The sequence below is a fragment of the Enhydra lutris genome, unplaced genomic scaffold, assembly GCF_002288905.1.
Source record: "Enhydra lutris kenyoni isolate GAN:26980312 unplaced genomic scaffold, ASM228890v2 scaffoldscaffold22, whole genome shotgun sequence".
Taxonomy (NCBI): Eukaryota; Metazoa; Chordata; class Mammalia; order Carnivora; family Mustelidae; genus Enhydra; species Enhydra lutris.
This window is the reverse complement of record NW_019154106.1, coordinates 29,307,521-29,330,358: the sequence shown is the minus strand read 5'-3', so window position 1 is coordinate 29,330,358 and position 22,838 is coordinate 29,307,521. Positions and strand designations below refer to the sequence as shown.

The 22,838-nt window shown below is 48.1% G+C and overlaps 1 protein-coding gene across 2 annotated transcripts; it reads left to right on the top strand.

Annotated features, from left to right (window-relative positions):
* The first annotated feature begins 9,582 nt into the window (after positions 1 to 9,582).
* On the top strand, positions 9,583 to 22,015 carry LOC111150165 (reticulocalbin 1). Of its 2 annotated transcripts, none has more exons than XM_022507561.1 (6): positions 9,583 to 9,938; positions 13,947 to 14,140; positions 15,250 to 15,416; positions 17,085 to 17,145; positions 19,839 to 20,038; positions 20,847 to 22,015. In XM_022507561.1, the coding sequence occupies exons 1-6, from the start codon at positions 9,685 to 9,687 to the stop codon at positions 20,952 to 20,954; spliced, it is 984 nt and encodes a 327-aa protein (XP_022363269.1). In that variant the 5' UTR covers positions 9,583 to 9,684; the 3' UTR covers positions 20,955 to 22,015. The 2 variants fall into 2 exon arrangements, with proteins under 2 accessions (XP_022363269.1, XP_022363268.1); XM_022507560.1 differs by having other exon boundaries at positions 15,238 to 15,416.
* The last annotated feature ends 823 nt before the right edge of the window (positions 22,016 to 22,838 follow it).

Here is a 22,838-nt window from a genome sequence, read left to right as displayed (position 1 = left end):
GCCACTGCGATTTTGTGGCTGCTACATATCATTATTGTGTCCGTGGCTCTCTGAAGCAATTGCAGTAGATCCAACAATCAAAGGATGGTAGGATATCATGCAGCCATCAGGAACATTGTATACATGTATACTGACTTGAAATGCTCACAATAGATGTATACGTTTCAGAAGGAATACAAAACATTGTATAGAATAGGACACCATTTTCATAAAACATACATGTCTGCACCTGCAAATGAAAGTATCAGGTCTGATATACAACAAGATGCTGACGTGGTAATCTCTGGGTGGTAGAATTTGGGGTGTTTTTCATTTTTTATTTATCTGCATTTACAGTTATTCTGTAAAAACACATGTTACTTGCATAATTGTTCTACAGCATTGGGTGCAGGAAACTTGGAAATATCGCTTCTTTCAAGATTCACTAAGGAGTGCAGTAGCAGAACATGTTTTTCTAATCCCTCTACCAAACCTGAGAACAAAAGCTTGAATCTACCCTTCCTGACACAGTCATCGTTAACTGGAGGGATGGAGACCACGATGTGCCCTTCCCCCAGGTGAGACGAGGCTCTGGAAAGTCTTTTTCACTGGAGACTAGTTTTTTGTAATGGAGAACACTCTGGGCGTCATGGTTACTTATGGTTACTGGGTTCAGAATGGCTGCTTTCCCCCTTCTACCTGCCAGAGACAGAAGGTGATTTTTCTCTTGACCCTTCCCCATGAGAACCTAGTGGGGCTTCTGGAGGTGAAACCTGTAAAAGCCTGACCCCTGACCTCATGACTCCAGTACCCGGGACAGTCTCATTCTCCCTGTAGTCCACACATTGCCTCCAACAACTCATCAAAATTGCCATCTGAGTGTTCCTATCCGTTAGGGGTTCCAGCAGCTTCTGCTGCAGGTAAGCTGACCTTGGCGCTCGGCGCTCTGTGATCACCTATCTGTCCAGATTGGAGCGTGCTTGTTTGTCCTGCAATCTCAATTTTCTGGTGGAATCAAGAAAAGTCACTGGTTCCCAGTTTGTTCAGCTTTTTTCCTTGTTTTAAAGTCAGGAGTGACAACCTCTAAGCTCTTTGTTTGTTGAAGCTGAAACTGGAAGTCGTGAGACAGGCTATGTTTTTATTGCCTGAGGCTAGCCCTTTCATTGGCCAGTTTGGCTTTGACCATGAAATCCAACAGTTGGTAGTAACAGGTCCCTCCACCTGAAGGATACACTTTACATTACTTGAATCCATTTAAACTTACTGAGACTTGTTTTATGAGCCACAGAATGTTCTATCTTGGTAAATTCTGTACACTTGAGAACAATGTGTATCCTGCTGTTGCTGGGTGGAGGTTTTTTCAAGACGTCAGTCTGGGCAAGCATTGCTAGAGGTGTTCAAGTCTACTATATTTCTGCTGATCTGCTATTAGTTCCATTAGCTATGGAGGGAGCATTTTTTAAAAATCTCTGGCTATAATTGTGTATTTGTCTATTTCTCTTTGTTGTTTTTTCTTCTCCATTTTTTTTAAGTTTTGCTATTATGTGCATGCACATTTGTTATACTCATTTGTTATTGTTATACTTGTTTGATTAAGTGACCCCTATGTGATTTTGAAATGACCTTCTTTACTCTTGGCAATATTCTTTGCTCTGACATATACTTTGTCTGCTATAAATATAGTCACTCCAACATTCTCTTGGTTAGTGTCAGTGTGGTCTATTTTTCTATCCTTTTAACCCATTTGTGTCTTTACATTTAAGATGCATTTTCTGTAGGCAGCATATACGTGGGTATTGTTTTTTTTACACAATTTGACAAATTCTGTATTTTAGACTGCAGTTTTTATACAAATTATCTTTAATATGACCATTAACATGATGACGTTTGAGTCTATCATCTTTCTATTTGTTTCTTTTTGTCTCCTCTGTTCTGGGTTCTTTTTTTTTCTCTTTTATCAGCCTGCTTTGGGATTAACTGAGTGCTTTTTATGACTCCATTCTACGAACTTTGTTGGCTCATTTAACTCTTTGCTTTGATAGTTTTGTGTTGCTTTAGGGTTTAGAGTATGGAAGTTGAAGAGTCAATTGCTAAAGACTAAGACTTGTGGGACTCAAAATGGCCATGCTTACAAAGCTAAAGGAAAAGCTATAAAACATCATAATAAATACATAACAGCATTAAAGTAAAAATATGCATCACAACCATCACAATGGGGGTTCTGGAAATGTCAGAAGGAGTCCTCTATTGCCTCCCTTTTCTATAAGGGCCATGGCCAAATGAAATGTATGTCTTGGATCAGGAACCACTGTTGTGTGTACACGACATCTCAGAACCAAGTACCCCCAAATGCCACCTTGTCCAGTCATGTAGTCATATTCTTGCTACACGGCAATAGACTCCTCCAGGAGTCTCAATAAATGATGCTGGAAAGTTGTAAAAATCGCTCCCAAATTTCTTGGACCCTAGGTTTCAAGGCAATACTATGAATGGGTATATTTCATTCCTTTACCAGGGGTCATGCCTTTACTATGCAGAAACTTTAGCAAAATGGCTCAGATTAATTCCTAGCCCACTGGAATTGACCGTTACAGCACACTCTTTAATATATCATGGTCTACCATCAAGTGATATTTCACCACTTCAAGTGTAATAGAAGAACCTTAAAACAGTGGATATACATTTCTCTCCTCATGGCCTGTATCCTACATGCAGTTATCATTATGTGTTGTATTTATGCATACGTTATTAACCCCACAATACAATGTTACTGTCTTTGCTTGAGAAGTCAGTTACATTTTTTAATGTTTTAAATAATAAGAAGAAAAGGCCTTATATATTTACTCTTTCAGAGACCATTTTTGTCGCCTTTGGTTTCTATGTGCTCAGCCAGATTCCCAGCTGGTGACATTTTCCTTCTGCCTTTTTTGTCTCTCTAGTCCTCCTTTCTTGCTTTCTTTGGCATTAAGTGAATGTTTTCTAGTGTTGTATTTTCAGTCCCTTAGTGATTTTTTTCACTGTGTATTTTTTTAGTTATTTCTTTAGTCCTTGCACTAAGGCTTATGCTGTATGTCTTAACTCATTAGAATCTACTTTTTTGAATTACAATGAAATATAGAAATGTCCATTCTCCGTAACTATTCTCTTCTCCCCCTTGTGCTATTATTTTTACACATATTACATCTATAGCTATGTTACAAACCCAATAGTACATTGCTGTAATTATTACTTTATATAATTCAATGTCTTTTAAAGGAGCTGAGAAAAGAAAATAAAGCAAATATATATTTATAGCTTTTGTTATATTTACCTTGTATTTGCCATTTCTGGTTCTTTTCATTTGTCCTGTGGACTCAACTTTATCTGAGTTATCATCTGGTCTAATACAGTCCAATATAGCTTTGTTCCTACCCACTTCCTGCATATTGTTATTGCCAAGTATATTACATATCTATATGTTATAGGTCTAACAATAAAACTATATACATATTTTATATGTACCTTTTATTTTTTTAAAGATTTTATTTATTTATTTGAGAGAGAGAGTGAGTGAGAGGGAGCATGAGCGGGGCAGAGGCAGAGGAAAAGGGAGAAGCTAGCTCCCCCACAACCCCCCAAGCAGGAAGCCCCATGTCGGTCTCCGTCCCAGGACCCCAAGATCATGGCCTGAGCTGAAGGCACACGCTTAACTGACTGAGCCACCCAGGCGCTCTTACACACACATTTTAAAATCAGTATGGGGAGGGGCGCCTGGGTGGCTCAGTGGGTTAAGCCTCTGCCTTCAGCTCAGGTCGTGATCTCAGAGTCCTGGGATCGAGCCCCACATCAGGCTCTCTGCTCAGCAGGGAGCCTGCTTCCTCCTCTCTCTCTGCCTGCCTCTCTGCCTACTTGTAATCTCTGTCTGTCAAATAAATAAATAAAAAAATCTAAAAAAAATAAATAAATAAAATCAGTATGGGGAGAAGAAATAGGCATTTACATTGCCTTTTATAATTATGTTATTATCTTTACTGGTGCTTGTGTGTGTGCAAGTACATGTGTGTGTATTTGAATTGTTTTCTTAGGTCATTTGCTTTCTGCCTGAAGAAGTTTTATACTTCTTGTAAGATGGGTTTATGACAATGAAGTCTCTGGTTTTATTTGTCTGGGAATGTCCTTATTTCATCACTACTTTGAAAGGTAGCTTTGCTGGTTACAGGACCCCTGGCTGGCTGGCTGTAGGATCTGGTTTCTTTCACTGACACTTTCTGTCACTTCTACTTCTTTTCCTGTACATGAGTCATATTTTCATATTTCTTTGCACGGCTTGTCATTTTTTTGGAAACTGGATAATTTTAGATAACACACCGTAACAACTATATCCTGGCCTTCTTCCTCCAGGTCTTCTGTTGTTGTTGGCTTATTTGCTAGCTGGACTCTTAGGGAAATCTCTTTCCCCACATTGTGAAGCCTCTGGTGTTGCTCCCTGGGAGGTGCTTCCTCAGACAAGCACATGGTCACCCTGGAACGACAGTCTCTAAGCAGAGCTCTCTGACGATTCCCTATGCTGCAACCAACTTTAGGCACCATGAATTGCAAGTTAATTACTCTATGGTTTTAGATAATGTCCTGGGGCAAAGACAGCTCCCCAGTCTGATCCCATTAAACTCATAATCTTTTGTAACGGTAGTTTCTTGAGATCCATGTTTGAGGTATGCTCTGACCCCAGGTGAGCTCTTCTTAGCTGTCTTTTCCTGGTTGTCTCTGGTAAAGTAGCTGGCTTACAATTTCATGTGTGTTCTTATTACTAATTTGCACCCTTTCTTTTCAGCTTAAGGAGAGCCCTTTAACATTTCTCATAAGGCCAGTTTGTTGGTGAACTCCTTTAGCTTTTGTTGTTGTTATTAATTTTTATTTTACTTTATTTTTTTAGCTTTTGCTTTCTGGAGAACACTTTATTTCTCTTTCACTGCTGAATGATAACTTTTCTAGGCAGAGTATTCTTGTTTGGAAGCTTTTCTTCTTTCAGTACTTTGATTATATCATGCTACTTTCTTCTGGCCTACAAAATTTCTGCTGGAAAGTCTGCTGATGATTTTAGGAAGATTCCCTTGTAGCACTTTTTTTTTTTTTTTCTCTTGGGGCTCTATTGTCATCGTGTCTTTAACTTCTGACATTTTGATTGTGTCTTGGTGTGGGTCTCTCTGCAGTCCTCTTATCTGGAACACTCTGGGCTCCTTGATCCGGATGTCTATTTCCTTCCCCAAGTAAAGAAGTTTCAACCATTATTTCTTCAAATAAGATTTCTGCCCCCTTTCTCTCTCTTTCCTCCATCTGGGAGACTGATGATGAGAATGTTAGTCCATTTGATGTTGTCCCTTAAGTGATCTCCACTCTTTTTCACTTTTTTTTTTTTTTCTGCTCTGTTGGAGTGAGTTCCACTCATCTTTGAGTTGACTGATCCTTTCTTCTGCTTCATATGGTCAGCTGTCACATACCCCGCTGGTGTATATTTCAGTTGCGTTATTGTATTCTTCAGCTCTGTGACTTCTGTTTAGTACTTTTTTATTTTTCCATCTCTTTGTTGAAGTTCTCACTGTCATCATCCATTCTTCCCTCATTTGGTGAGCATCCCTACGGCCATTACTTTGAATTCTTTATCAAAGATAAGCATAAATTCCTTATCTCCATTTCACTAAAGCTTTTTCTGAGGTTTTATTTTGTTCTTCCCTTTGGAACATATTCCTCTGTTTTTATTTTTGTATGTTTTTGTTTTGTTTGACTCTCTGTGTTGGTTTCTATATAGTAGATGAAAATGTGCCTTCTCCTAGTCTTGAAGGAGTGGCCTTGTGTAGGGGATGAAACTTGTCACTCAACCCTGCCTCATCTCTTTGTTGTCTCTCAATCCTTGGCACTTGTCCAAGCAGCCAATGACAGGTTTAAGGGCTCCCTGTAGTTGAGGATGTACCAAGACTTGAAGTGTCCCAAAAAGGAGGATCTCAGCAGTCAGATTCAGACTTACTGGAAGCCAGACCCTCAGGTATCAGTTTTTACAAGTATGCAAATACACATAGTCCTGTGGGATCACAAACATAGGTCCCAGTGGCCTCCAGAGCCAAGCAAGGTAAAGGGACCCCTGGCAGCAACCACCCAAACGGGCACTAGACACAGGTACCCTCAAGGAGACACTGGTGCTCGGGACTGCAGCAGAGAGAGAGCCTAAAGGTAGAGCCTGCCTTCCAACGTCTCTCAAGAGGATTGCAGTCAGTCCCTAGATGCGTGTTTAATTATAAGTCTGCTTCTCAAGTCTCAGCCTGATGATGATCAGCTGGTCTCTTTCCCAGAAAGACTGAGTTCCTGGGTCTTGCTGGGCCCCAGGGGTGGCATCTGTTTAGGAACTCTGCCACCTTTGGTTATAATCCTGTGCACCCAGCATATAAGTCCGACTGGCCGCCAGAGCCCGGCGACGTAGAGACACCCTGGCAGCCGCCACAAAACTCAGGGCACCAGATACAACTATGAGCTCCTTTCTGGGTGACACCAATTATTAGAGTCCCACAGGACAGGGACTGCAAGCTGGTCTCCAGAGCCAAGTGATGAAGAGACTCCCTAGGTCACAGCAGCAAAAATCAGGGCGTTGTGTGTATAAAAGCTCCCTTCCAGGAGATACTGTGGCTCCGGCGGATGCCTTCATATAAAGAGGTGAACCTCCCTCACGTTAAGTCTGGGTGCATCGACCATTCCCGAGCTGGGCCCGGAAACTGATGAGCCTGAACCCTCCAGGCCTTTAACAGCGGTTCCTGGGCTCCCTACAGGCTTGTGGGGCTTGGGATATGAGCTCTGTCGGTTTTCAAAGTTAACATTTTGTATGCTTATCTCTCAAATGTATGTCTTAAAAGTTGGGACGCCTGACGTGGGGCTCAATGTAAGTGAACTGTTTCGCTGGATTTTTTTACTTTAAATAAATGGAATTTTTGAAATGGTAAAGAAAACTTAAACTCCAAATAAGCAAGGTACTTTAAAAACGGGGGGGGGGGCGTATTTTGACATTTTAGCTTCCTCCAGAAGAAACAAAAAAAGTGTCTGCCATCCCAGGGGAAAATATATAAACTCTTCCAGATTCACAGCAGTGGAATTCTCTGGTAATTCTCACAGGAGCCAAGACCACCTCTGGAACAGTCTAACTATTGGAAACCACTAGTGTCTGGCAGAAAGCCAACTAGAACAGGGCAAACGATGTGCCATCCTCAGTCCTGAGAGTCTGGATCAAACCCAGGGGCCCAGGCCTGCCTGTGGCAAAGTTGTGAATAAGCAAAGCAGAGACTGTCTCCAATCTCCACCCACTTCCCTAGTCCATTCCTAATCCTCCTCCTCTTTAGCCTTGATCTTTTTCTGGGCCCCCTCCAACTCCTTCTTCCCACCCCCCAACCCAATTCACATTCTGCTTGTGTGATGAGTACTGAAGGGACAAAGCCACCCACCTCAGGGCCCTCGCATTTTAGTAGGGAGCTCCTCTACACCCAAAGTATTTATGAGTATGTGATGTCTCTCTATTGCTAGAAAGTCAAGCCTCTAAACTGACTATGGGAAGCATGTGTGTTCTCTAGCACCACACTTCCTGCCCCACGAGAAGTCAGCTCAGGTTTGGTGAGGCACCAAGGACTATATCCCCACATCTCACTGCAGACAGGTGGGAATGTATGGGGTCACAAGGATATGACCTCAAACTCCACTGCTCTGTGCCAGGTCACACATGACCTTATCCTCCACGTATATGCCCACACCCCTGCTGTCTGGCTTAGCTTACTCACCTTCAGTCTCTCTTTAGATGTCCCTTTCTTTGGGAGGCCTTCCTCAATGGATCCCCAAAGCTGGGTCTTGACCCTCTGATTACCCCCATAACACCGAATGCCTTCCTCCCTCAGCACCTTTCACGCCGATTTGCTACTCAGTAAACCAGTAGCCATCACAGTCTTGTCATTTAGCAGGTGCTTAGTTTACTGACTGGTCTACAAAACACTAAGCTCTGCAGGGACCGTGACTACCTTGTCCCTCATTGTATCCTCAGCATCCCGTCCAGAGCTTAGGCCATGATGGGCACACATGAATTATTCATTGATTGAAAGAAGTCTTCAGGGGTACTTGGGTGGCTCAGTCGTTAGGCGTCTGCCTTCGGCTCAGGTCATGATCCCAGAGTCCTGGGATCGAGCCCTGCATTGGGCTCTCTGCTCAGCAGGGAGCCTGCTTCCCTCTCTCTCTGCCTGCCTCTCTGCCTACCTGTGATCTCTGTCTGTCAAATAAATAAATAAATAAATCTTAAAAAAAAAAAAAGAATGAAAGAAGTCCTCATAAAAACAGTATTTGGATCTATGTTGATAATGTCCTGGTGTCCTTGTTGCAAGAGGCAGCTCAGTGACCTTTTCTAGATGGTCAGGATGGGGGACTGAACAAGATAAAGGAAAAGATCTCTCCTCTCTTCAACCACACCTTTAGTTTTCTAGCGATGCTTCACCTGAGGCTCATCAGTAGGGCTTCAGAAGATCGGGGATTTCCTGACACTTTTATCAACCATTCCTGCCAATAACTGTATGTGCCTTTTTCTGGAAGAAGGCCCATGGATTTCAATGAGTCTCAAAAGGCTGTGACTCAGAATCATTGCCCTAGACCCAAATGCTCTGATATGACAGCCACTAACGGTATGTAGCTATTTAAGTGTAAATTTAAATTAAAATTTCAAAGGCTTAGTAACAGTAGCTACACACAAAGTGCTCAATAACCACCACGGGACAGCCCAGATGGAGAGCATTTCCATGATTGCACAAAGTTCTGCAGAGCTTCTCAATGTCGGTAGCATTACTCTGCATTTAATTTACAGACAAGATTTGTTTAAATCACTCGGTGTTTTGTAAAATGAATTGCCATCGTTCAGAAGTGAAAACATCGGACATCTGAAATTCTGATTTCTTTTGGGAAGCGGAACTATCTCCCAGTTTGGGGCCTTGCACTCGTGGCAGCTGGAACGCGCGGGACTGCTCAGTTTAGTTGGGCCCTGTCATACTGAAGCCACTTGCTTGGCCCTCCTCGACACTTGGGTTTGAGACCCTTGTTTCTAGGGGACCTCGGCCACCCTGGTTTCTTTCCAGTCTCTTGTGTTTGTAACCAGACTCCCGAGTTTGGGTAAGTGGGGTTGAATTTGGTGTAGGAGCAAATCTTGGGACGGGGTCCAGGGCTGGGATTCGGGCGCCCCGCTGGAAGTTGGGGAGGGGCAGCGCCTCCCTCCCTCCCTCCGTTCATTCTCCGGAACTGGGAGAAGAGAGAGAGAATTTTATCCCGAACATCTGTTGCTTGACAAAGAACTTCTTGCCCGTCTTCCTAAGAGCCCTCCAGTCCCCAGCCCAGTACGCCTGGGCCCGCCCCTCGCAACCAGATCGCTGGGAGGGGCCGAGGCGAAACCCGAGCCCCGCGCCCACTACCCGGGCTGGCGACGTGGCTCGGCTGCCCCGGCCTCCCCGGCCTCCCCCCGCAGCCCGGCGGCCAATGGGCGCGTGAGCCCGGCTGCCCGAAGCTTCCCTGCCCGCCGCCCGGGGCGCGCCCCTTCTCTCCGGCGCGGGGCGGGCCCGTCCCCTCCCCCGCCGCCGCCGCTGCCGCGCTGGGAGCCCCCACTCCGAGTCGCCGTCCTCCTCGCTCGCTCGGTGCCTCCCCGCGGGCCGCTCTCCTGCCCTGACGATGGCGCGTGGCGGCCGCGACCGCCTCCTGGGGTTCGCCCTGGGGCTGCTGCTGGCGCTGGCGCTGGCGCCCCGGGCGCTGCGGGCCAAGCCCACCGTGCGCAAGGAGCGCGTGGTGCGGCCCGACTCGGAGCTGGGCGAGCGGCCGCCCGAGGACAACCAGAGCTTCCAGTACGACCACGAGGCCTTCCTGGGCAAAGAGGACTCCAAGACCTTCGACCAGCTCACCTCGGAGGAGAGCAAGGAGAGGCTGGGGTGAGGCCGCGGTCTGGGCCGCGCTCGGGGGCGTCGCAGGTGCCCGCGGGGACACCCGGGCGGCCGCCACGCGGGACTCGCGCCGCAAAGCGAAAGCGAAATCGGGTGCGCGGTCGGAGGGCGGGGACCGGCGGGCGCGGCCGGCGGGTTCGCTCGGAGTTGCCCGGTGTGCCGGGACCGCGGCGTGGAGACCGCCACCGCGCCCGGGCCGGGGTGGCTTCCCGCGGGGAGGCAAGAACGTGGCAGCGGCTGCGGAGCCAAGGCGGTCAGGGCCCGCCCCCTACCCTCGGTTGCATCAGAAGGGAGGGCGGAGGGTGTACAAAAGAGTTTGTGCACCGTGGCATTTTAGTGACACGAGCTCTTCCCCACCCTCCCAGTCCCCCCCCCCCGCCCCCATTCCCGGGGTTTTAGGGTTTGTGGCACTGATAAGAAGGTCTCCAGGATGAACAGAAATGGATAAAAGATTTAGGGGCAGATGTACGAGAGGCTTGATTCCTGGCCGGAGTTCCTGGGCCGGGGCAGAGATGTTCTTGCCATCCGACGAATAGTAGGAATAGCTGAAATAGGGGTATAAAGATCCTGTCAAGAGAAGAGGGGCATTAGGGGATAGGGAGTGGGAAGTGAGAGTGGAAACTGGTCCCCCAGTTTATGTTTCCTGCAGTTGTCTGCAGAGGCACCCAGTCCTTTGGCAACGAGGGCAAAAAGCTGAAGGGTGTGGTGGCAGATTGTGGATTTCACTGGTGAAGGCAGTTGAACCAGGAGCCAAACCTGGAACACAAAACTTTGGTACATTACTGCAGTCTCTCTCTAGGTCCCCTGGGGATACCGTTGGGCTTGTGCAAAGGTACCTGGAAACCCTTCCACAGAGCAATCAGCCCCAAGACCTGGTCCCAGGCGGAGGCTGGGCTGCTCTGGTGTGTGTGTGTTGGGGTGGGGAGGGGGGCTCCCGTTAGCCTGGCTTACTGGGCACCAGGCCTCCCGGAACTTGCTTCCTGGGGGTGGAGGATCTTCTTGTCCTGCTACCTGAAAAAGAACACAGCCATCCCTGTGCTGCCAGGGCTACCAAAGGCCAATGTGCTCGGTTAAAATAGGAGGCTAAATTATACCTATTGTGTAGGTGCACCAGCTGCCTTCTAAGATAAAAAGATCTTTGAACTTCAAAGTCATCCCCAAACAATCACCTTTTATTTTGCAGAGAAGTAGTTTCTCTTCTTGTCTGGCACTTAACAATGGGGGCCATTGATGGGTTTGGTCTATTGTATCGCTTTGAAGCACTTGGTAACTGATTTCTTCTGGGACCCTGAGAGGCCGCCATTTGCAGCACTGCCACCAGAGAGCAGGAGGACAGGTTTTGGGATGTGGAGTAGGGAACTCTGTAGTTTGCTGTCCTAACAGCTTCTGGTTTTAGTGCCTTCATCATGACAGGCGAGCCTAGTGGCGAGAACTAGTGCAGGCAGTTGGTCTGCATTTGGTCCCTGTGTGTATACCCCCACGTCACTCATTTAGTCATGCAGCAAACGTTTGAACGGCTGCTGTGTGCCAGGGACCGTGTTAGGTACCAGGCAGATACAAAGTTAAGACCTTGTACGCTAGGCCTCCAAGTCCTTACCGTCCGGATTAGAGGAAAGAGACACAAGCAGACACTGCGTGTAACTGCTGTGATGGTGCCGCTACAAACCACGGTGACCACAATCGGGAGAAGGAGCCTCTAGGGCTGCAGGTTCCCGACGGGCCTGGGGGCCTGGGGACACCATCTGATCAGAACCAGCGGGATGGTCAGAGTTTGCCGGGGGTACCAGCAGAGCGAGTCTTTCCTGAAGTGAAAACAACCTGCTTGCAAAGGTGTTGAGACCTGTTCTGGGGGTGAGGAGTGGTGGGACAGTAAAGGGACAGGGCAGAGCAGAAAGGATCTCTGTGAGGTGGAGACTGGACATTACTCTGTACATGATCAAAACGTCAGCATCCTCAAAACTTGTTAGGAACATGAGACCAGCAGCAGGACAGAGAACATGACTGAGGCACGGATGGAGAAACCAGGGACAGGGGAGTGGCCATGAGGGCCTGAAGCAGGCCCGGCCGGTCCCGAGGGCAGGAGAGGGTGAATCCAGACACACGTGGGAGGTAGAACTGTGCGTGCTTGCTCCTGGCTTAGCATGGGGGTGGGGAAGGGGAGGGAACCCAGGATAGCCGGTCTGCGGCCTGAACCACCGGATGGGGACTGGACACACCACTCATCCGTCAGGTAAATCTAGGCTAGAGGGGAGGGCTTGGGAGCGGTGGGTGCCGCCTGGGACAGACTGGAACAGAAACAGCCGCCTCCCTGTCCCCCGCCCCCACCGAGCTTGGGCTGCTGAGGGGGAGTGTGGCTGGATCTGGGCAATCACTGCCTGATGTTAGATTCTGAAAAGGGGACCGTCCTAAAGCCACTAGGGACACGTAGGCCGGGGAGCTGCAAAGTGGAGGCCCACGGGCCACATGCAGTCACAGACATGCAGCACGGTCTTGGAGAAAACGTAAAGTACCATACAAGTGATGTCACATACAGATCCTGATTTCTAGTTTCTCTTGACACGGTCGACTTTTATTCCCACGTGTTAGGCAGCGTCTGGAGTGGAGATGGGCAGCCTTGCAGGTGGCGGCAGCACATCTCCAGGTTTGCCCGAGGCCCTGCCGGGGGTCTCTGCTCTCTCTGTTCCTCGCTGGGTGTCAGTTGAGTTCTCTATCCGCCTGTGATCTAGATGACTGTCCTCAGTGAGGCCAGGCACACATTCTCTCCTTTCTTCGCCACAACATCCCTTGCAGAACAGGTGTTCCAATTTATAGTCAGGGAAACTGAGACCCCGAGGGGCTGTGATTCCCTGGAAGGAAGCCTCGAGGCTTTGTCAGTCTTGAGACCTGTTAAAATGGCCGCTGAGGAGAGGACACCCGGAAGCTGTTGGGAGTGCTTACGTTTTCCTGAGTTAAGAGGAGCAGCTCCCTACCCAGACTCAGGTAGGCGATGGAGACTTTACGCGTACTAATGAATTCATACCCATTTCTAATTAATCAAAGAGTAACTGTCAGTCAGAACTTCAGTTGACAGTAAGAAAGTTTTACCAGTGAGGTGACAGGCTGCAGCACAAAGCAAAGAACCAAATCGCTAATTAGCCTGGGTGACCCCATCCCAGGTGAATGGACTACTAGAGTCAGACTTTTTTAAGCCTTAGAAATAGCTTGTGGGTGTCCTTGAAGGTCCCCACAGGGACAGCTTCCTTCTCTTGGGATCCTCGGGCCTAAAGGTAGACACTGGGGAGTTCCCGACCTGAAGTTTGCTCTGGACTCGGGCTTGGGGTACCTCAGTAGAGTCGCACAGGAAACACCACTGGACTGAGGCATCTGTACCCTGAGGACAGGGGTGTGGGCTCCTGCGGGTGCTCAGCTGGTCAAGTTTCTTGAATAGTTTCTGTGCCGTGAAGGCTTTCACCCCTGACGTCTTTGGCTTTGACTGGCAAGGTCTGGTCTCCTTCTGCTTTAAGCTTCAAGTTGTTGTTGTTTGTTTTTTTGCACTGGCCCTAGAGCCCGGTTACCTGGTCATAGCACATACCAGCTGTGTGATCTCAGAAAAGTCATCTCATTTCCCTCAGCCTTGGTGCCATCACTCTAAAGAGAGGGAGTCAGAATGCACCTGGAGAGGACTGCTAGGTTTCATCTTACAAATCAGCTCTGATCAGTTGTCCAGCTGCAGGGCACTGTGTTGAGAAGGATTCCTAGGCACATCTGGGTTTATCAGGACAGAGGGCATGGCCCACCCTGGTCGTGTCTGCCATTGGCACTGGGTCGGGAGAGGCATATTATCTTCAGAAAAGATAAACTTTAAGATACCTCCCAGCATGATCAGATCATTGATTTTATTTCAGTTGTTTATTCATTTTAGATTCTATGGTGTTTGCTCTTTTTCTGGATCAGGATCATGTTAAGTCTTGATAATAGACTTGCGGGTTTGGTGTTGGCTTTTTTTTTTAACTACAGGAAGATTGTTGATCGGATTGACAGTGATGGGGACAGCTTTGTGACCACTGAGGAGCTGAAAACCTGGATCAAACGAGTGCAGAAAAGATACATCTATGATAATGTTGCCAAAGTCTGGAAGGATTATGATCGGGACAAAGACGATAAGATTTCCTGGGAAGAATACAAACAAGCCACCTATGGTTACTACCTAGGTAAGAGGTGCTGCCCGAGTTTTTGCACAGCTGGGGCCCTCAGAACAAGCTCCCTGCTCGAACCTGTCCTCTCTCTCGACACATCCGTTGCCTCGGAGAGATGTCACAACCCCCTAAGCAGAACCTCCTTGTGTAGCACCCTCCTCTGCTTAGTAAGAATGTACAGAGCTGCTTACTCTGACTGAGGCTGTAGGTGGTGAGTAGTGGGAGGGGTCCAGGGCCCAATAACGAGTGACTTAGCCTGGGTGGCTTACTTGGTTAAGCATCTGAATCTTGACTCGGGTTCAGGCCATCATTTCAGGGTCGTGAGATGTGACTTCGGTTGCTGCCCAATCTGAGCTTACAATCTCGGAGGCATAAAGAACAAAGAGAACGGTGTAGAGATGAAGCATGTCTGTGGGACAGCTTCAGAATGCTGCCAAGTTTCAGATCCCAAAGATGGCTGGAGCCCTCAGGGAAGGCTTCCTGGGGGAGGGTGGCCTGGGAGTTGGGCCTTGAAGAATGGATATCTATTTGGAGAGAGACAAGAGGGGAAGGTAGGTCAGCTGGGGAAGCAAAGGAACAGGAGTGTATTCAGCAGTGGACAGGGTTTGGATAGAAGACATGCTTGTTTGTGGGGAATGATAGAGGGATGTGTGCAGGCACAGTGTGCGGCCCCACTGGGTGTGTGGGAGAGAGAGCTAGGAGATAGGTCTGAGGAGAGCCGGAGATGCACACACTCATGGCTAGGTTAAGGGAGATCTTAAGAGCCAGACAGAAACATTTAGACAGAATGTTGTGGGTACTGGGGAGCCTGTGTGTTCTAGATCAAACAATGATATGAAAGCAGGGTTCTGCAAAGAAAAGTATGACCATGTGGCCTAAAGCCAGCACTCTTAACCACTTGCTATAATGCCCCCAATAAACTGCTAGGGCCTGGATTATTGCAGGGGAGGGAATGAAGGGACAGATAAAGGCATTCTGAAATGTTTCAAAGAACTCAGTGGATTTGGGACCTTTTGTCCCGTGTGTACCGTTTAAGCATCAAGGATGAGTGGTCTGGAAGGAAATGCTTTCCGTAGCAGCCCAGTTCAGACATTTCTGCACACATCCTGCAGGAAACCCCGCAGAGTTTCAGGATACTTCAGATCATCACACCTTTAAAAAGATGCTGCCACGGGATGAGAGAAGGTTCAAGGCTGCAGACCTCGATGGTGACCAGACAGCTACTCGGGAGGAGTTCACCGCCTTTCTGCACCCCGAGGAGTTTGAACATATGAAGGAAATTGTGGTTTTGGTAAGATCATTAAAGAACCTGAGCTGGGAAAAGACCAGAGCTAAATCTGTACCAAAAACTTGTCCCTTCTTGCAAAGAGAGCGCATTTGTCGGCCGGACGGGACTTGGAAAAGAACTCTGAAGTGGACTACGTTGGGAATCCTTGTCTACCTGATAGATTAGTCAGGGCCGCCTAGCTGCTGTAACAAACAGCCCCAATTCCAGCCGTGGGAAACAAAGGTTATTTTTGCTTCTACCAAGTCCCGTGCAGATGGTCCGAGTCATGTGGGCCTTCTGGGTGCTTCCCCAAGTACTATCAGATACCCAGACACCTTATACCCAGACACTCTCCCATCTCGTGGCCTCCTGGTCCTCCTGGAACAACCAGCTGGGAGACACAAAGGAAAAGAAGGGGAATGAAGAGAAGGCAACAGTCTGCTATTACTCTCGTGGCCAAGATTGTCCCTCCCTTTTACCTTCCACGGGCTCCTTCTGGATAGGACGAGGCAGGGAGATACAGTTTAGATGTGTGCCAGGAAAGAGCAGATGGGTTCAGTGATCCACTAGCTAGTCTCTGTCCCATTTTTCAGCCTTGCGGGAACTAGAAAAAGACACTGAAAGGGAATTAGTGATTGTTAAACCACAGGGGGATTTAAAACTGGCTGGAAGGACACTTCTCTTAGGAGTGGGGCTTGGGAGGGTACGTGGGTCTGACCAAGGCTCTGGGGGTGGCTGGGCATTCCATAGTGTCTGGTGGGGTCCCAAACGTCTTCATTTTCCGTGACAGTAAAATAAATGCCACCACCTATTTCTTGGGCAAGTGCCCAGGCCAGTTCTAACTGCTTCGATCCTGGGAAACAAGGGGCTAGAGTTTGTGGTTCGTAATTAGCTCTGGACTATTTTAGTTGCCCAGCTGGTGGATGGGGTCCCCTCTTGCCTCGTGCTTCCCTCTCGTGATCACCGTGACACCAAGGACTGGGCAGTGGCTCTCAGAATCATTTCTTTCTACCACCCACCATCCATGTGGCGATAGCTACTTTGCCAGGGGACCGTGAAGATGGGGGAATTGTCCATAAGTGCATTATGTGCCTCTGGACTGGCTCCCTGCTCTTCAGCCCAGGACACATCTGACAAAGGAAAGTCATTTAATTACTCACCCGAGTAATAAACCTAATTAAGAAGTCAAATGCACGAAGTGTAGCACATATACATCCAAAAGTATAATATACTTTTACGTCTTAATTGCCTATTGTTTCATATTTTTATGACATCCACTTAGTCCTCATCATCCACTCAGCCCTGGAATCTACTGTTTGTGATTACCCGGTCCAGTGGTTCTCAATCTGGGTTCCTCACAGTACCCCAGGGGATGATTTGGCTGGATGGTGGGCATGGTTGGCCTGGCAGGGCTTCTTGATAAAAATCGGAGTTCCTCTGGGCTTTTACTTACATTTGCATTTGAAGAGAGTGTTCTGCTCTTAAAGTTGGGGGAAGAAGAAGGACTAACAGAAGCCACTGCCTATTTTTCACAGATAAGAAACTACTGCCCTGGGAGGTAAGGAGGTGAGCCAAAAGTTTCCAAGCATTTTCAGCCATAAAAGCCAGACAGAGGAGGACAGTAGGTAGAATTCTCAGATTTACGTAGAGCACGCCTCCAACTTGCCTTCTCTATTGCCCTTTGCTTCCTAGGAAACCCTGGAGGACATTGACAAGAATGGGGACGGGTTTGTGGATCAAGATGAGTATATTGGTAAGTGTGGCCTGGGGTCTTGCTAGGCCGTCCTCGGACATGCCAAGGGGCACCATTACTCCACCCACATCTCAAACTGCTTTCCGGGCACGTCTCTTTTAGCAACAGCTGCAAGTCTGAAGTTGTCACTCCTCTGCCCTCCCACTGGAGAGGGACTTGTCACACCAGTCCCAGGGTACAGCATCTGGGATGCACTTGGGAGACCTCACCTAGGGGCCAGTAGGAGGCCCCACGGCTCCGAGAGGTGGCCCCCACTCCCCTGTCTGGTTTTACCTTTGCAAAATGGGCATGGAGATCCCACAGATTTCCAGTGAGGCCAGAGCAGACTGGGTCAGGGGAAAGACCCCAAAGTCAGATGGTGGGTCCGTGGGGACCTCGAGGCACTGAGCAGGTGGAGCTGGGATGAATGCGGCTGTTTACAGGCCCAGGCGTCTGCAGAAAGGGCCTCCTCCTTAGAGAGGTGACTCCTTGTACAGAGGGCACAGCTGCCCCATGCTTGGTCATCCTGTGCCTCTGGTTTTTGATGCTTTCATTGGGAGTAACGCAGCCCGCCTTTTGCTCCCGTGCTTCCACTGAAGCGTCAGGAAGTGGGTTTTTCGGGTACTGGGCGCTGCGGGAGTGGGAGTCAGATTCATGCAGCCGGCTCAGAAGCTGCCTTGCTGGTTAGAGCCCTTCCGAGCAGCCGGTAGGCCTCCCAGCATAGAGGACTGGGGCAGGCCAGCTGGAACTTTCCATTTCACCCTCACCGCGGTCACGTGGGTGCTCTGGTACAGGGCTCTCTAAAGCAGTGCCCTCCCCTGGAAACTCCCAAGTGTTGATAAAGTAAATGCTGGAAAGTCATCTGAGGGATGGGATGCAGATAATCTTCGTGCCCACCGTTAATAGAGGCAGTTAATTACCTTTCGGCACAAGACCAACACGCACATCGCCGTCGGTCCCTGGTCCGTGGTTGCGTTGCTTGGCCACCCCAGGCCCGAGAATCGTGCCTTCTGTAATGATGAGCAGTTTCTTCTAAGCAGAGGTGATCTTTGATCGGAAGGCCCGTGCGCTGTCCGCAGGTGTGTGGAACAGACAGGTCGCTCTCGCCATGGTAATTAAAGCGATCTCGGTGGCATGACCTCTGGAGAATAACATACTGACAGGTCCCTCGTGGGCACGAGCTTCCCTGTGCCCGGGGTGCGAGCTAGGAACAGCTCAGAGCTGCGGACGCCTCGCCTTGACGGTGGTGATGGAATTAGAAAAGTCTGACGCGTTGAAACAAGCCATGTTGCACTTTTGATTAAAAGTGTGTGCTCTTCCTGGCCCTCCTGAACTCTGCATTGAACCGGTGCAAAGTCAGGGGCAAAACTCTGAGGGACTCTGCCAGAAAGAAACACTCCATTCTTAACACCGGGGAAGGAGGGAGATGCGGGGCATGGTGCTTGAAAACACAATTCTGAGCGGCTTGCAGGCAGAGGGAAGGCCCGACATGTGGACTTGCCCAGCAAGTGACTTCATTTACAGAGGAGCCTTGTTTTCTGCTGGGAGTGAGCAGAAAACCAGTGGTGATCTGGTGCGGTGGAAAGAGCACCAGGCTTGGGAGTTCTGGCTTCTCCACTTAGTAGCTGTGCGACCCTGTGGGAGTCACATCATATTGATAAGCCTCAGTTTCCTCATCCAGAAAATGGGAATACACAGCACACACGCTTGCGGTACTTGATGAAGCCCAAGTTAGCTAATAAATGTGACAGCCTTGCTCCAAAACCTTCTGCACTGTCAGGTGTGGCTCTGCCTTGTAGCAGAACCAAGGGTCTTGCCTCTCTTTTTCCTTCATTCACTACCCGCTCTCCCTACCACTTGGCATTTCCAAGCTGTGTTTCCATTAAAGAGAAAACTGCCCACAGGGTATCTGTCTTTTCAAAGGAGAGCTAGTGACTTAGCAAGCAATGTACCTAGATTTTTTTTTTTCCCTTTCCCAGTCATTTCATAAAATACAATAATTCATCTTACAGAATTGTTATAAGGATAAAATAAAATGATCTCTGGGGAAGCCCTTTGGAGATGATACAAACAACAATAGGAATAAGTGGTTGAGACCAGGGGTGGGAGCAGAGTGGCCCTGTTCCCATGTAGGCTCGAGCTCATACTAGCTATGAGTCCTTGGGTTAAGGCTGTGCCTCAGTGTTTTCATCTATAAAATGGGAACAGTAACAGTAGCTACTTCTAGAATTATTATGAAAGTTAAACAAAAAAAAATGTCTATTTTATATATACTATCTGGACTATAGGAAGTGCTTGATGTTGGTCTTTATTACTGTTTTTTCACCCACACATGTGCCAGTTTGGCTTGTAGAGTTTTTTTCACGGAAAGGATCCTCTTAATCTTCATAGAAACTCTGATTTGTAAATTACTACCTCCAAGTTACAGACAAGGCAACTTAAGACCCACTGAAGTAAGTAACATGATCCCGGTCCCTGAACTAAGGCACGAGCCAGGATTCATCTTCTGGCTCCTGAGCTCCGTTCTCTCTGTTCCACGAGGCGGCCTGCACGGCGGCTAAGTCACTACGTCATTACCCTCCGGACACTGCCCGCCAGACATTTGGGTGCGGGGTCCCGATGGGCCATCATCTCTCCAAAACCTCAGCAGCTCAGGTTTTCCTTGACTTGCCTTCCTGCTTGTCCTGCTAACCGAGAACCACCTTCCCTTCCAGCGGATATGTTCTCCCACGAGGAGAACGGCCCCGAGCCAGACTGGGTTCTGTCGGAACGGGAGCAGTTTAATGAGTTCCGGGATCTGAACAAGGACGGGAAGTTGGACAAAGATGAGATTCGCCACTGGATCCTCCCTCAGGACTACGACCATGCTCAGGCCGAGGCCAGGCACCTGGTGTACGAGTCAGACAAAGACAAGGTAGTTCACGGTCTCCTGGAATCACTCCTTGAAGGGAGACCGTTTACACAAGATGGGTTCTGTTTGCTTCTTTAGTGATAGCATTGGCCCGTGGCCCACGCAGCCGTGTCCTTATCGACTTCTCGCCTATTTGCCCTACATTAGAGACTTGGGAGCTTAAGCCAGTACCGTGATAACCCACGGTGAACTCATTAGAGGCCCAGATAGTCCTGGATAGTCCACTAAGGGCCACATACTTAATTCCCTCCCCTAAGGATTGCAGAAACCGTCACTTCTTTGGCTGTGGGCCGGGCATGGATTTCAGAGGTGTACCCTGAGTTGTCCGAGGACCAGTTGACACTTAGCAGACATTTAGCAAACATCTGTAATGTGTCAGGCACAAGGGTACACATCCCCAAGCAAGCTCGTCCTGCTGGCTCAGACGCCCAGCCCTTGAGTATCTTTTGATAAATATCCACATAAATAAACGAGATTTAGAAAGAAGCCCTGCCTCTTCCCAATTCAATCGCTGCTCCACGTTCCTGGGAGACAGGAGAGTTCTGTAGTCAGGCCATAAAAGGGGAGTGGATCTCTTCTTCGGCGCCTGTTTTGGGAAAACCAGCACTGCTTGTGGACGTAACCAGATTCTCGCCGCGGTCTGGATTTTGCAGGGTGGTGACGGTGGGTGAAGGGGTGCCTGGCCGCTTCTCTTAATTATGACATGCACTATTTTAAATGTTGAGAATCCATGAAATTAGGGGAGTTTCACACTGAACCGTTCCTCAGAGTTACCAGAACTTCTGTGACAGATCTTTCCTCTCTCTTGCAGGATGAAAAGCTAACTAAGGAGGAGATATTGGAGAACTGGAACATGTTCGTCGGGAGCCAGGCTACCAATTACGGGGAAGATCTCACAAAAAACCACGATGAACTTTGATACCTCCTCCCCATGGTGCATACAGCAGACTGTCACAGGCTTTCTCTCATTGTCTTAGAGGGTTTGCTACAGTTGTCTCACTTACAGCAGTTGGGGACCCCCAAAAAGCAAGTTTCTGACCTCCGATTGGGGTTAAAATGATTTTTCACTCACTATTTCCTGGGAAATAGTCATCGCGCTCGTTTCAGTAAGACTTCTCCGCAAACACATTAAAATCTTGTTCCGTCGCGACAGTCTATGGGGATCGTTGCTAAAACATGATTTGTTAGCTTTTTCCGTTACGCATAAATGAAAGAGCAAGAGAGTATGAAAGAGCCCCAGATTCAGAAGTTGGGGGGCTTGGGGGCAGTACATGGAGCGACTGCTGTGTATTTTAACTGCACAGTTTTTGGGTCTGCCACTGTTGAACAGCGGGTGAGGGAAACCTCTGGTGAAACTACAGTGGTGTCCCCCTCTGCAGGTTTATTTCAGAGCACGTCTAATATTCCCGAGTCTTCCTTCTTGACCTTATACTCTGAGCTGTCACTGTAAATGGTATATAAAACTTCTGTGCATTTTTCTGTACAGACCTGCTAATGTGCACAACAAATCCCTATCTTTGTGGTGTTTTTCTGTTTGTTTGTTTTTACAATAAACAGCAGTCAAGAAAGATAATGTGAAAAAGAAAAGAAGAAATGAATGTCTGGCATTCGAAGAACTCCAGGAAAATGATGAACACTTTTATTATACTTGAGAACATTTTCTTGACATGTAAATGAGGTAGGTCTGAGCTTTGAAAAAGTGAACAGTAGTACAATCCATTTCCTCGCTGATCACCGACAGGAATGAGGTGGTGGGATCCTGGGGAGGCCGGCGTCGTGGAGCCCTGGAACCCACTCCTGCTGGTCCTGGGGAATCTGCGACCCTTGGACGTGCCCTGGAGACTGCTACACCAAGGAATTAGGAAAAGGTGGTGTTCCAAGTCATTGGCTGAACTGGTAGAAAACCGCCCTTAAAGGTTGAAATTTCACGTTATAAATAGTGAACAAAATAAAGGATCCCACTGAGGATTTTCTACTGTGTGCTGTGGTGTTTGACCTCTGATGTACTATTTGTGACATTCTTGTTCATATAGAATTAACAGTGGGACGGGATTACATTAATTAAGATGATAAAGGTTCGGCTTATAATCTGACTACAAAAATGTTTAGAACATGCTCACATTTACCTATGTAACAAGTGCATAACTTCCTTCTTTCTCTGCTAGTAGGGGCATTGGCGAGTCATTTTAACTGTAAGTCTCTCTGAGACAGGTTTCAAGGCCTACAAGGCCCTACAGGCTCTGGTCCCTTCCTGTATCAGCATCTCCTTACCACTCTCCCCTCCACCTCCCATAGCGACTGACTTTCTAGTCCTCCAGCACAGCAAGGTCATTCCCAGCTTGAGCCCTTCGCACTTGCTGCCCCGGAGATTCAGAACACCCATCTCCCACGTCCTCAGGGAACTCAGATGGTGCCTCCACAATGGGGCCTCCCACGTTCCCATCATTTATGGTGGTCCCATTTGAGTCCCTGTTTATATTTTGTCCCATTTCCCTGTTCTCTTCTTGGTACACATTGCCATTTAAGCCACTGTTTCCTAGGGCTGATGTCCAAATTACCACAAAGAGGGAGGCTTACAACAACAGAAACTTAAGTCTTTCCCAGTTCTTGAGGCCAGAGTCTGAAACAAAGGTGTAGGCCAGGCTTAACCCTCTGGGGGGCTCTTGGGAAGAATCCTTCCTTGCTGATTCCAGATTCTGGTGGCCCCAGGTGTTCACCGGCTGTGGCTCATCACCCCCCTCTCTGCCTCCATCTCATGGCATTTTCTTTCTCTCTGTCTCCTCTGTGTGACTTACAAAGACAC

What these genes read in the sequence shown, in the direction of transcription:
- LOC111150165 (XM_022507560.1), top strand. Translation starts at nt 9,685, where the DNA reads ATGGCGCGTGGCGGCCGCGACCGCCTCCTGGGGTTCGCCCTGGGGCTG. An exon ending in CACCTATGGTTACTACCTAG is followed by an intron (nt 14,141 to 15,237) that starts GTAAGAGGTGCT and finishes CACATCCTGCAG; the next exon opens with GAAACCCCGCAGAGTTTCAG. An exon ending in GGATCAAGATGAGTATATTG is followed by an intron (nt 17,146 to 19,838) that starts GTAAGTGTGGCC and finishes CTTCCCTTCCAG; the next exon opens with CGGATATGTTCTCCCACGAG.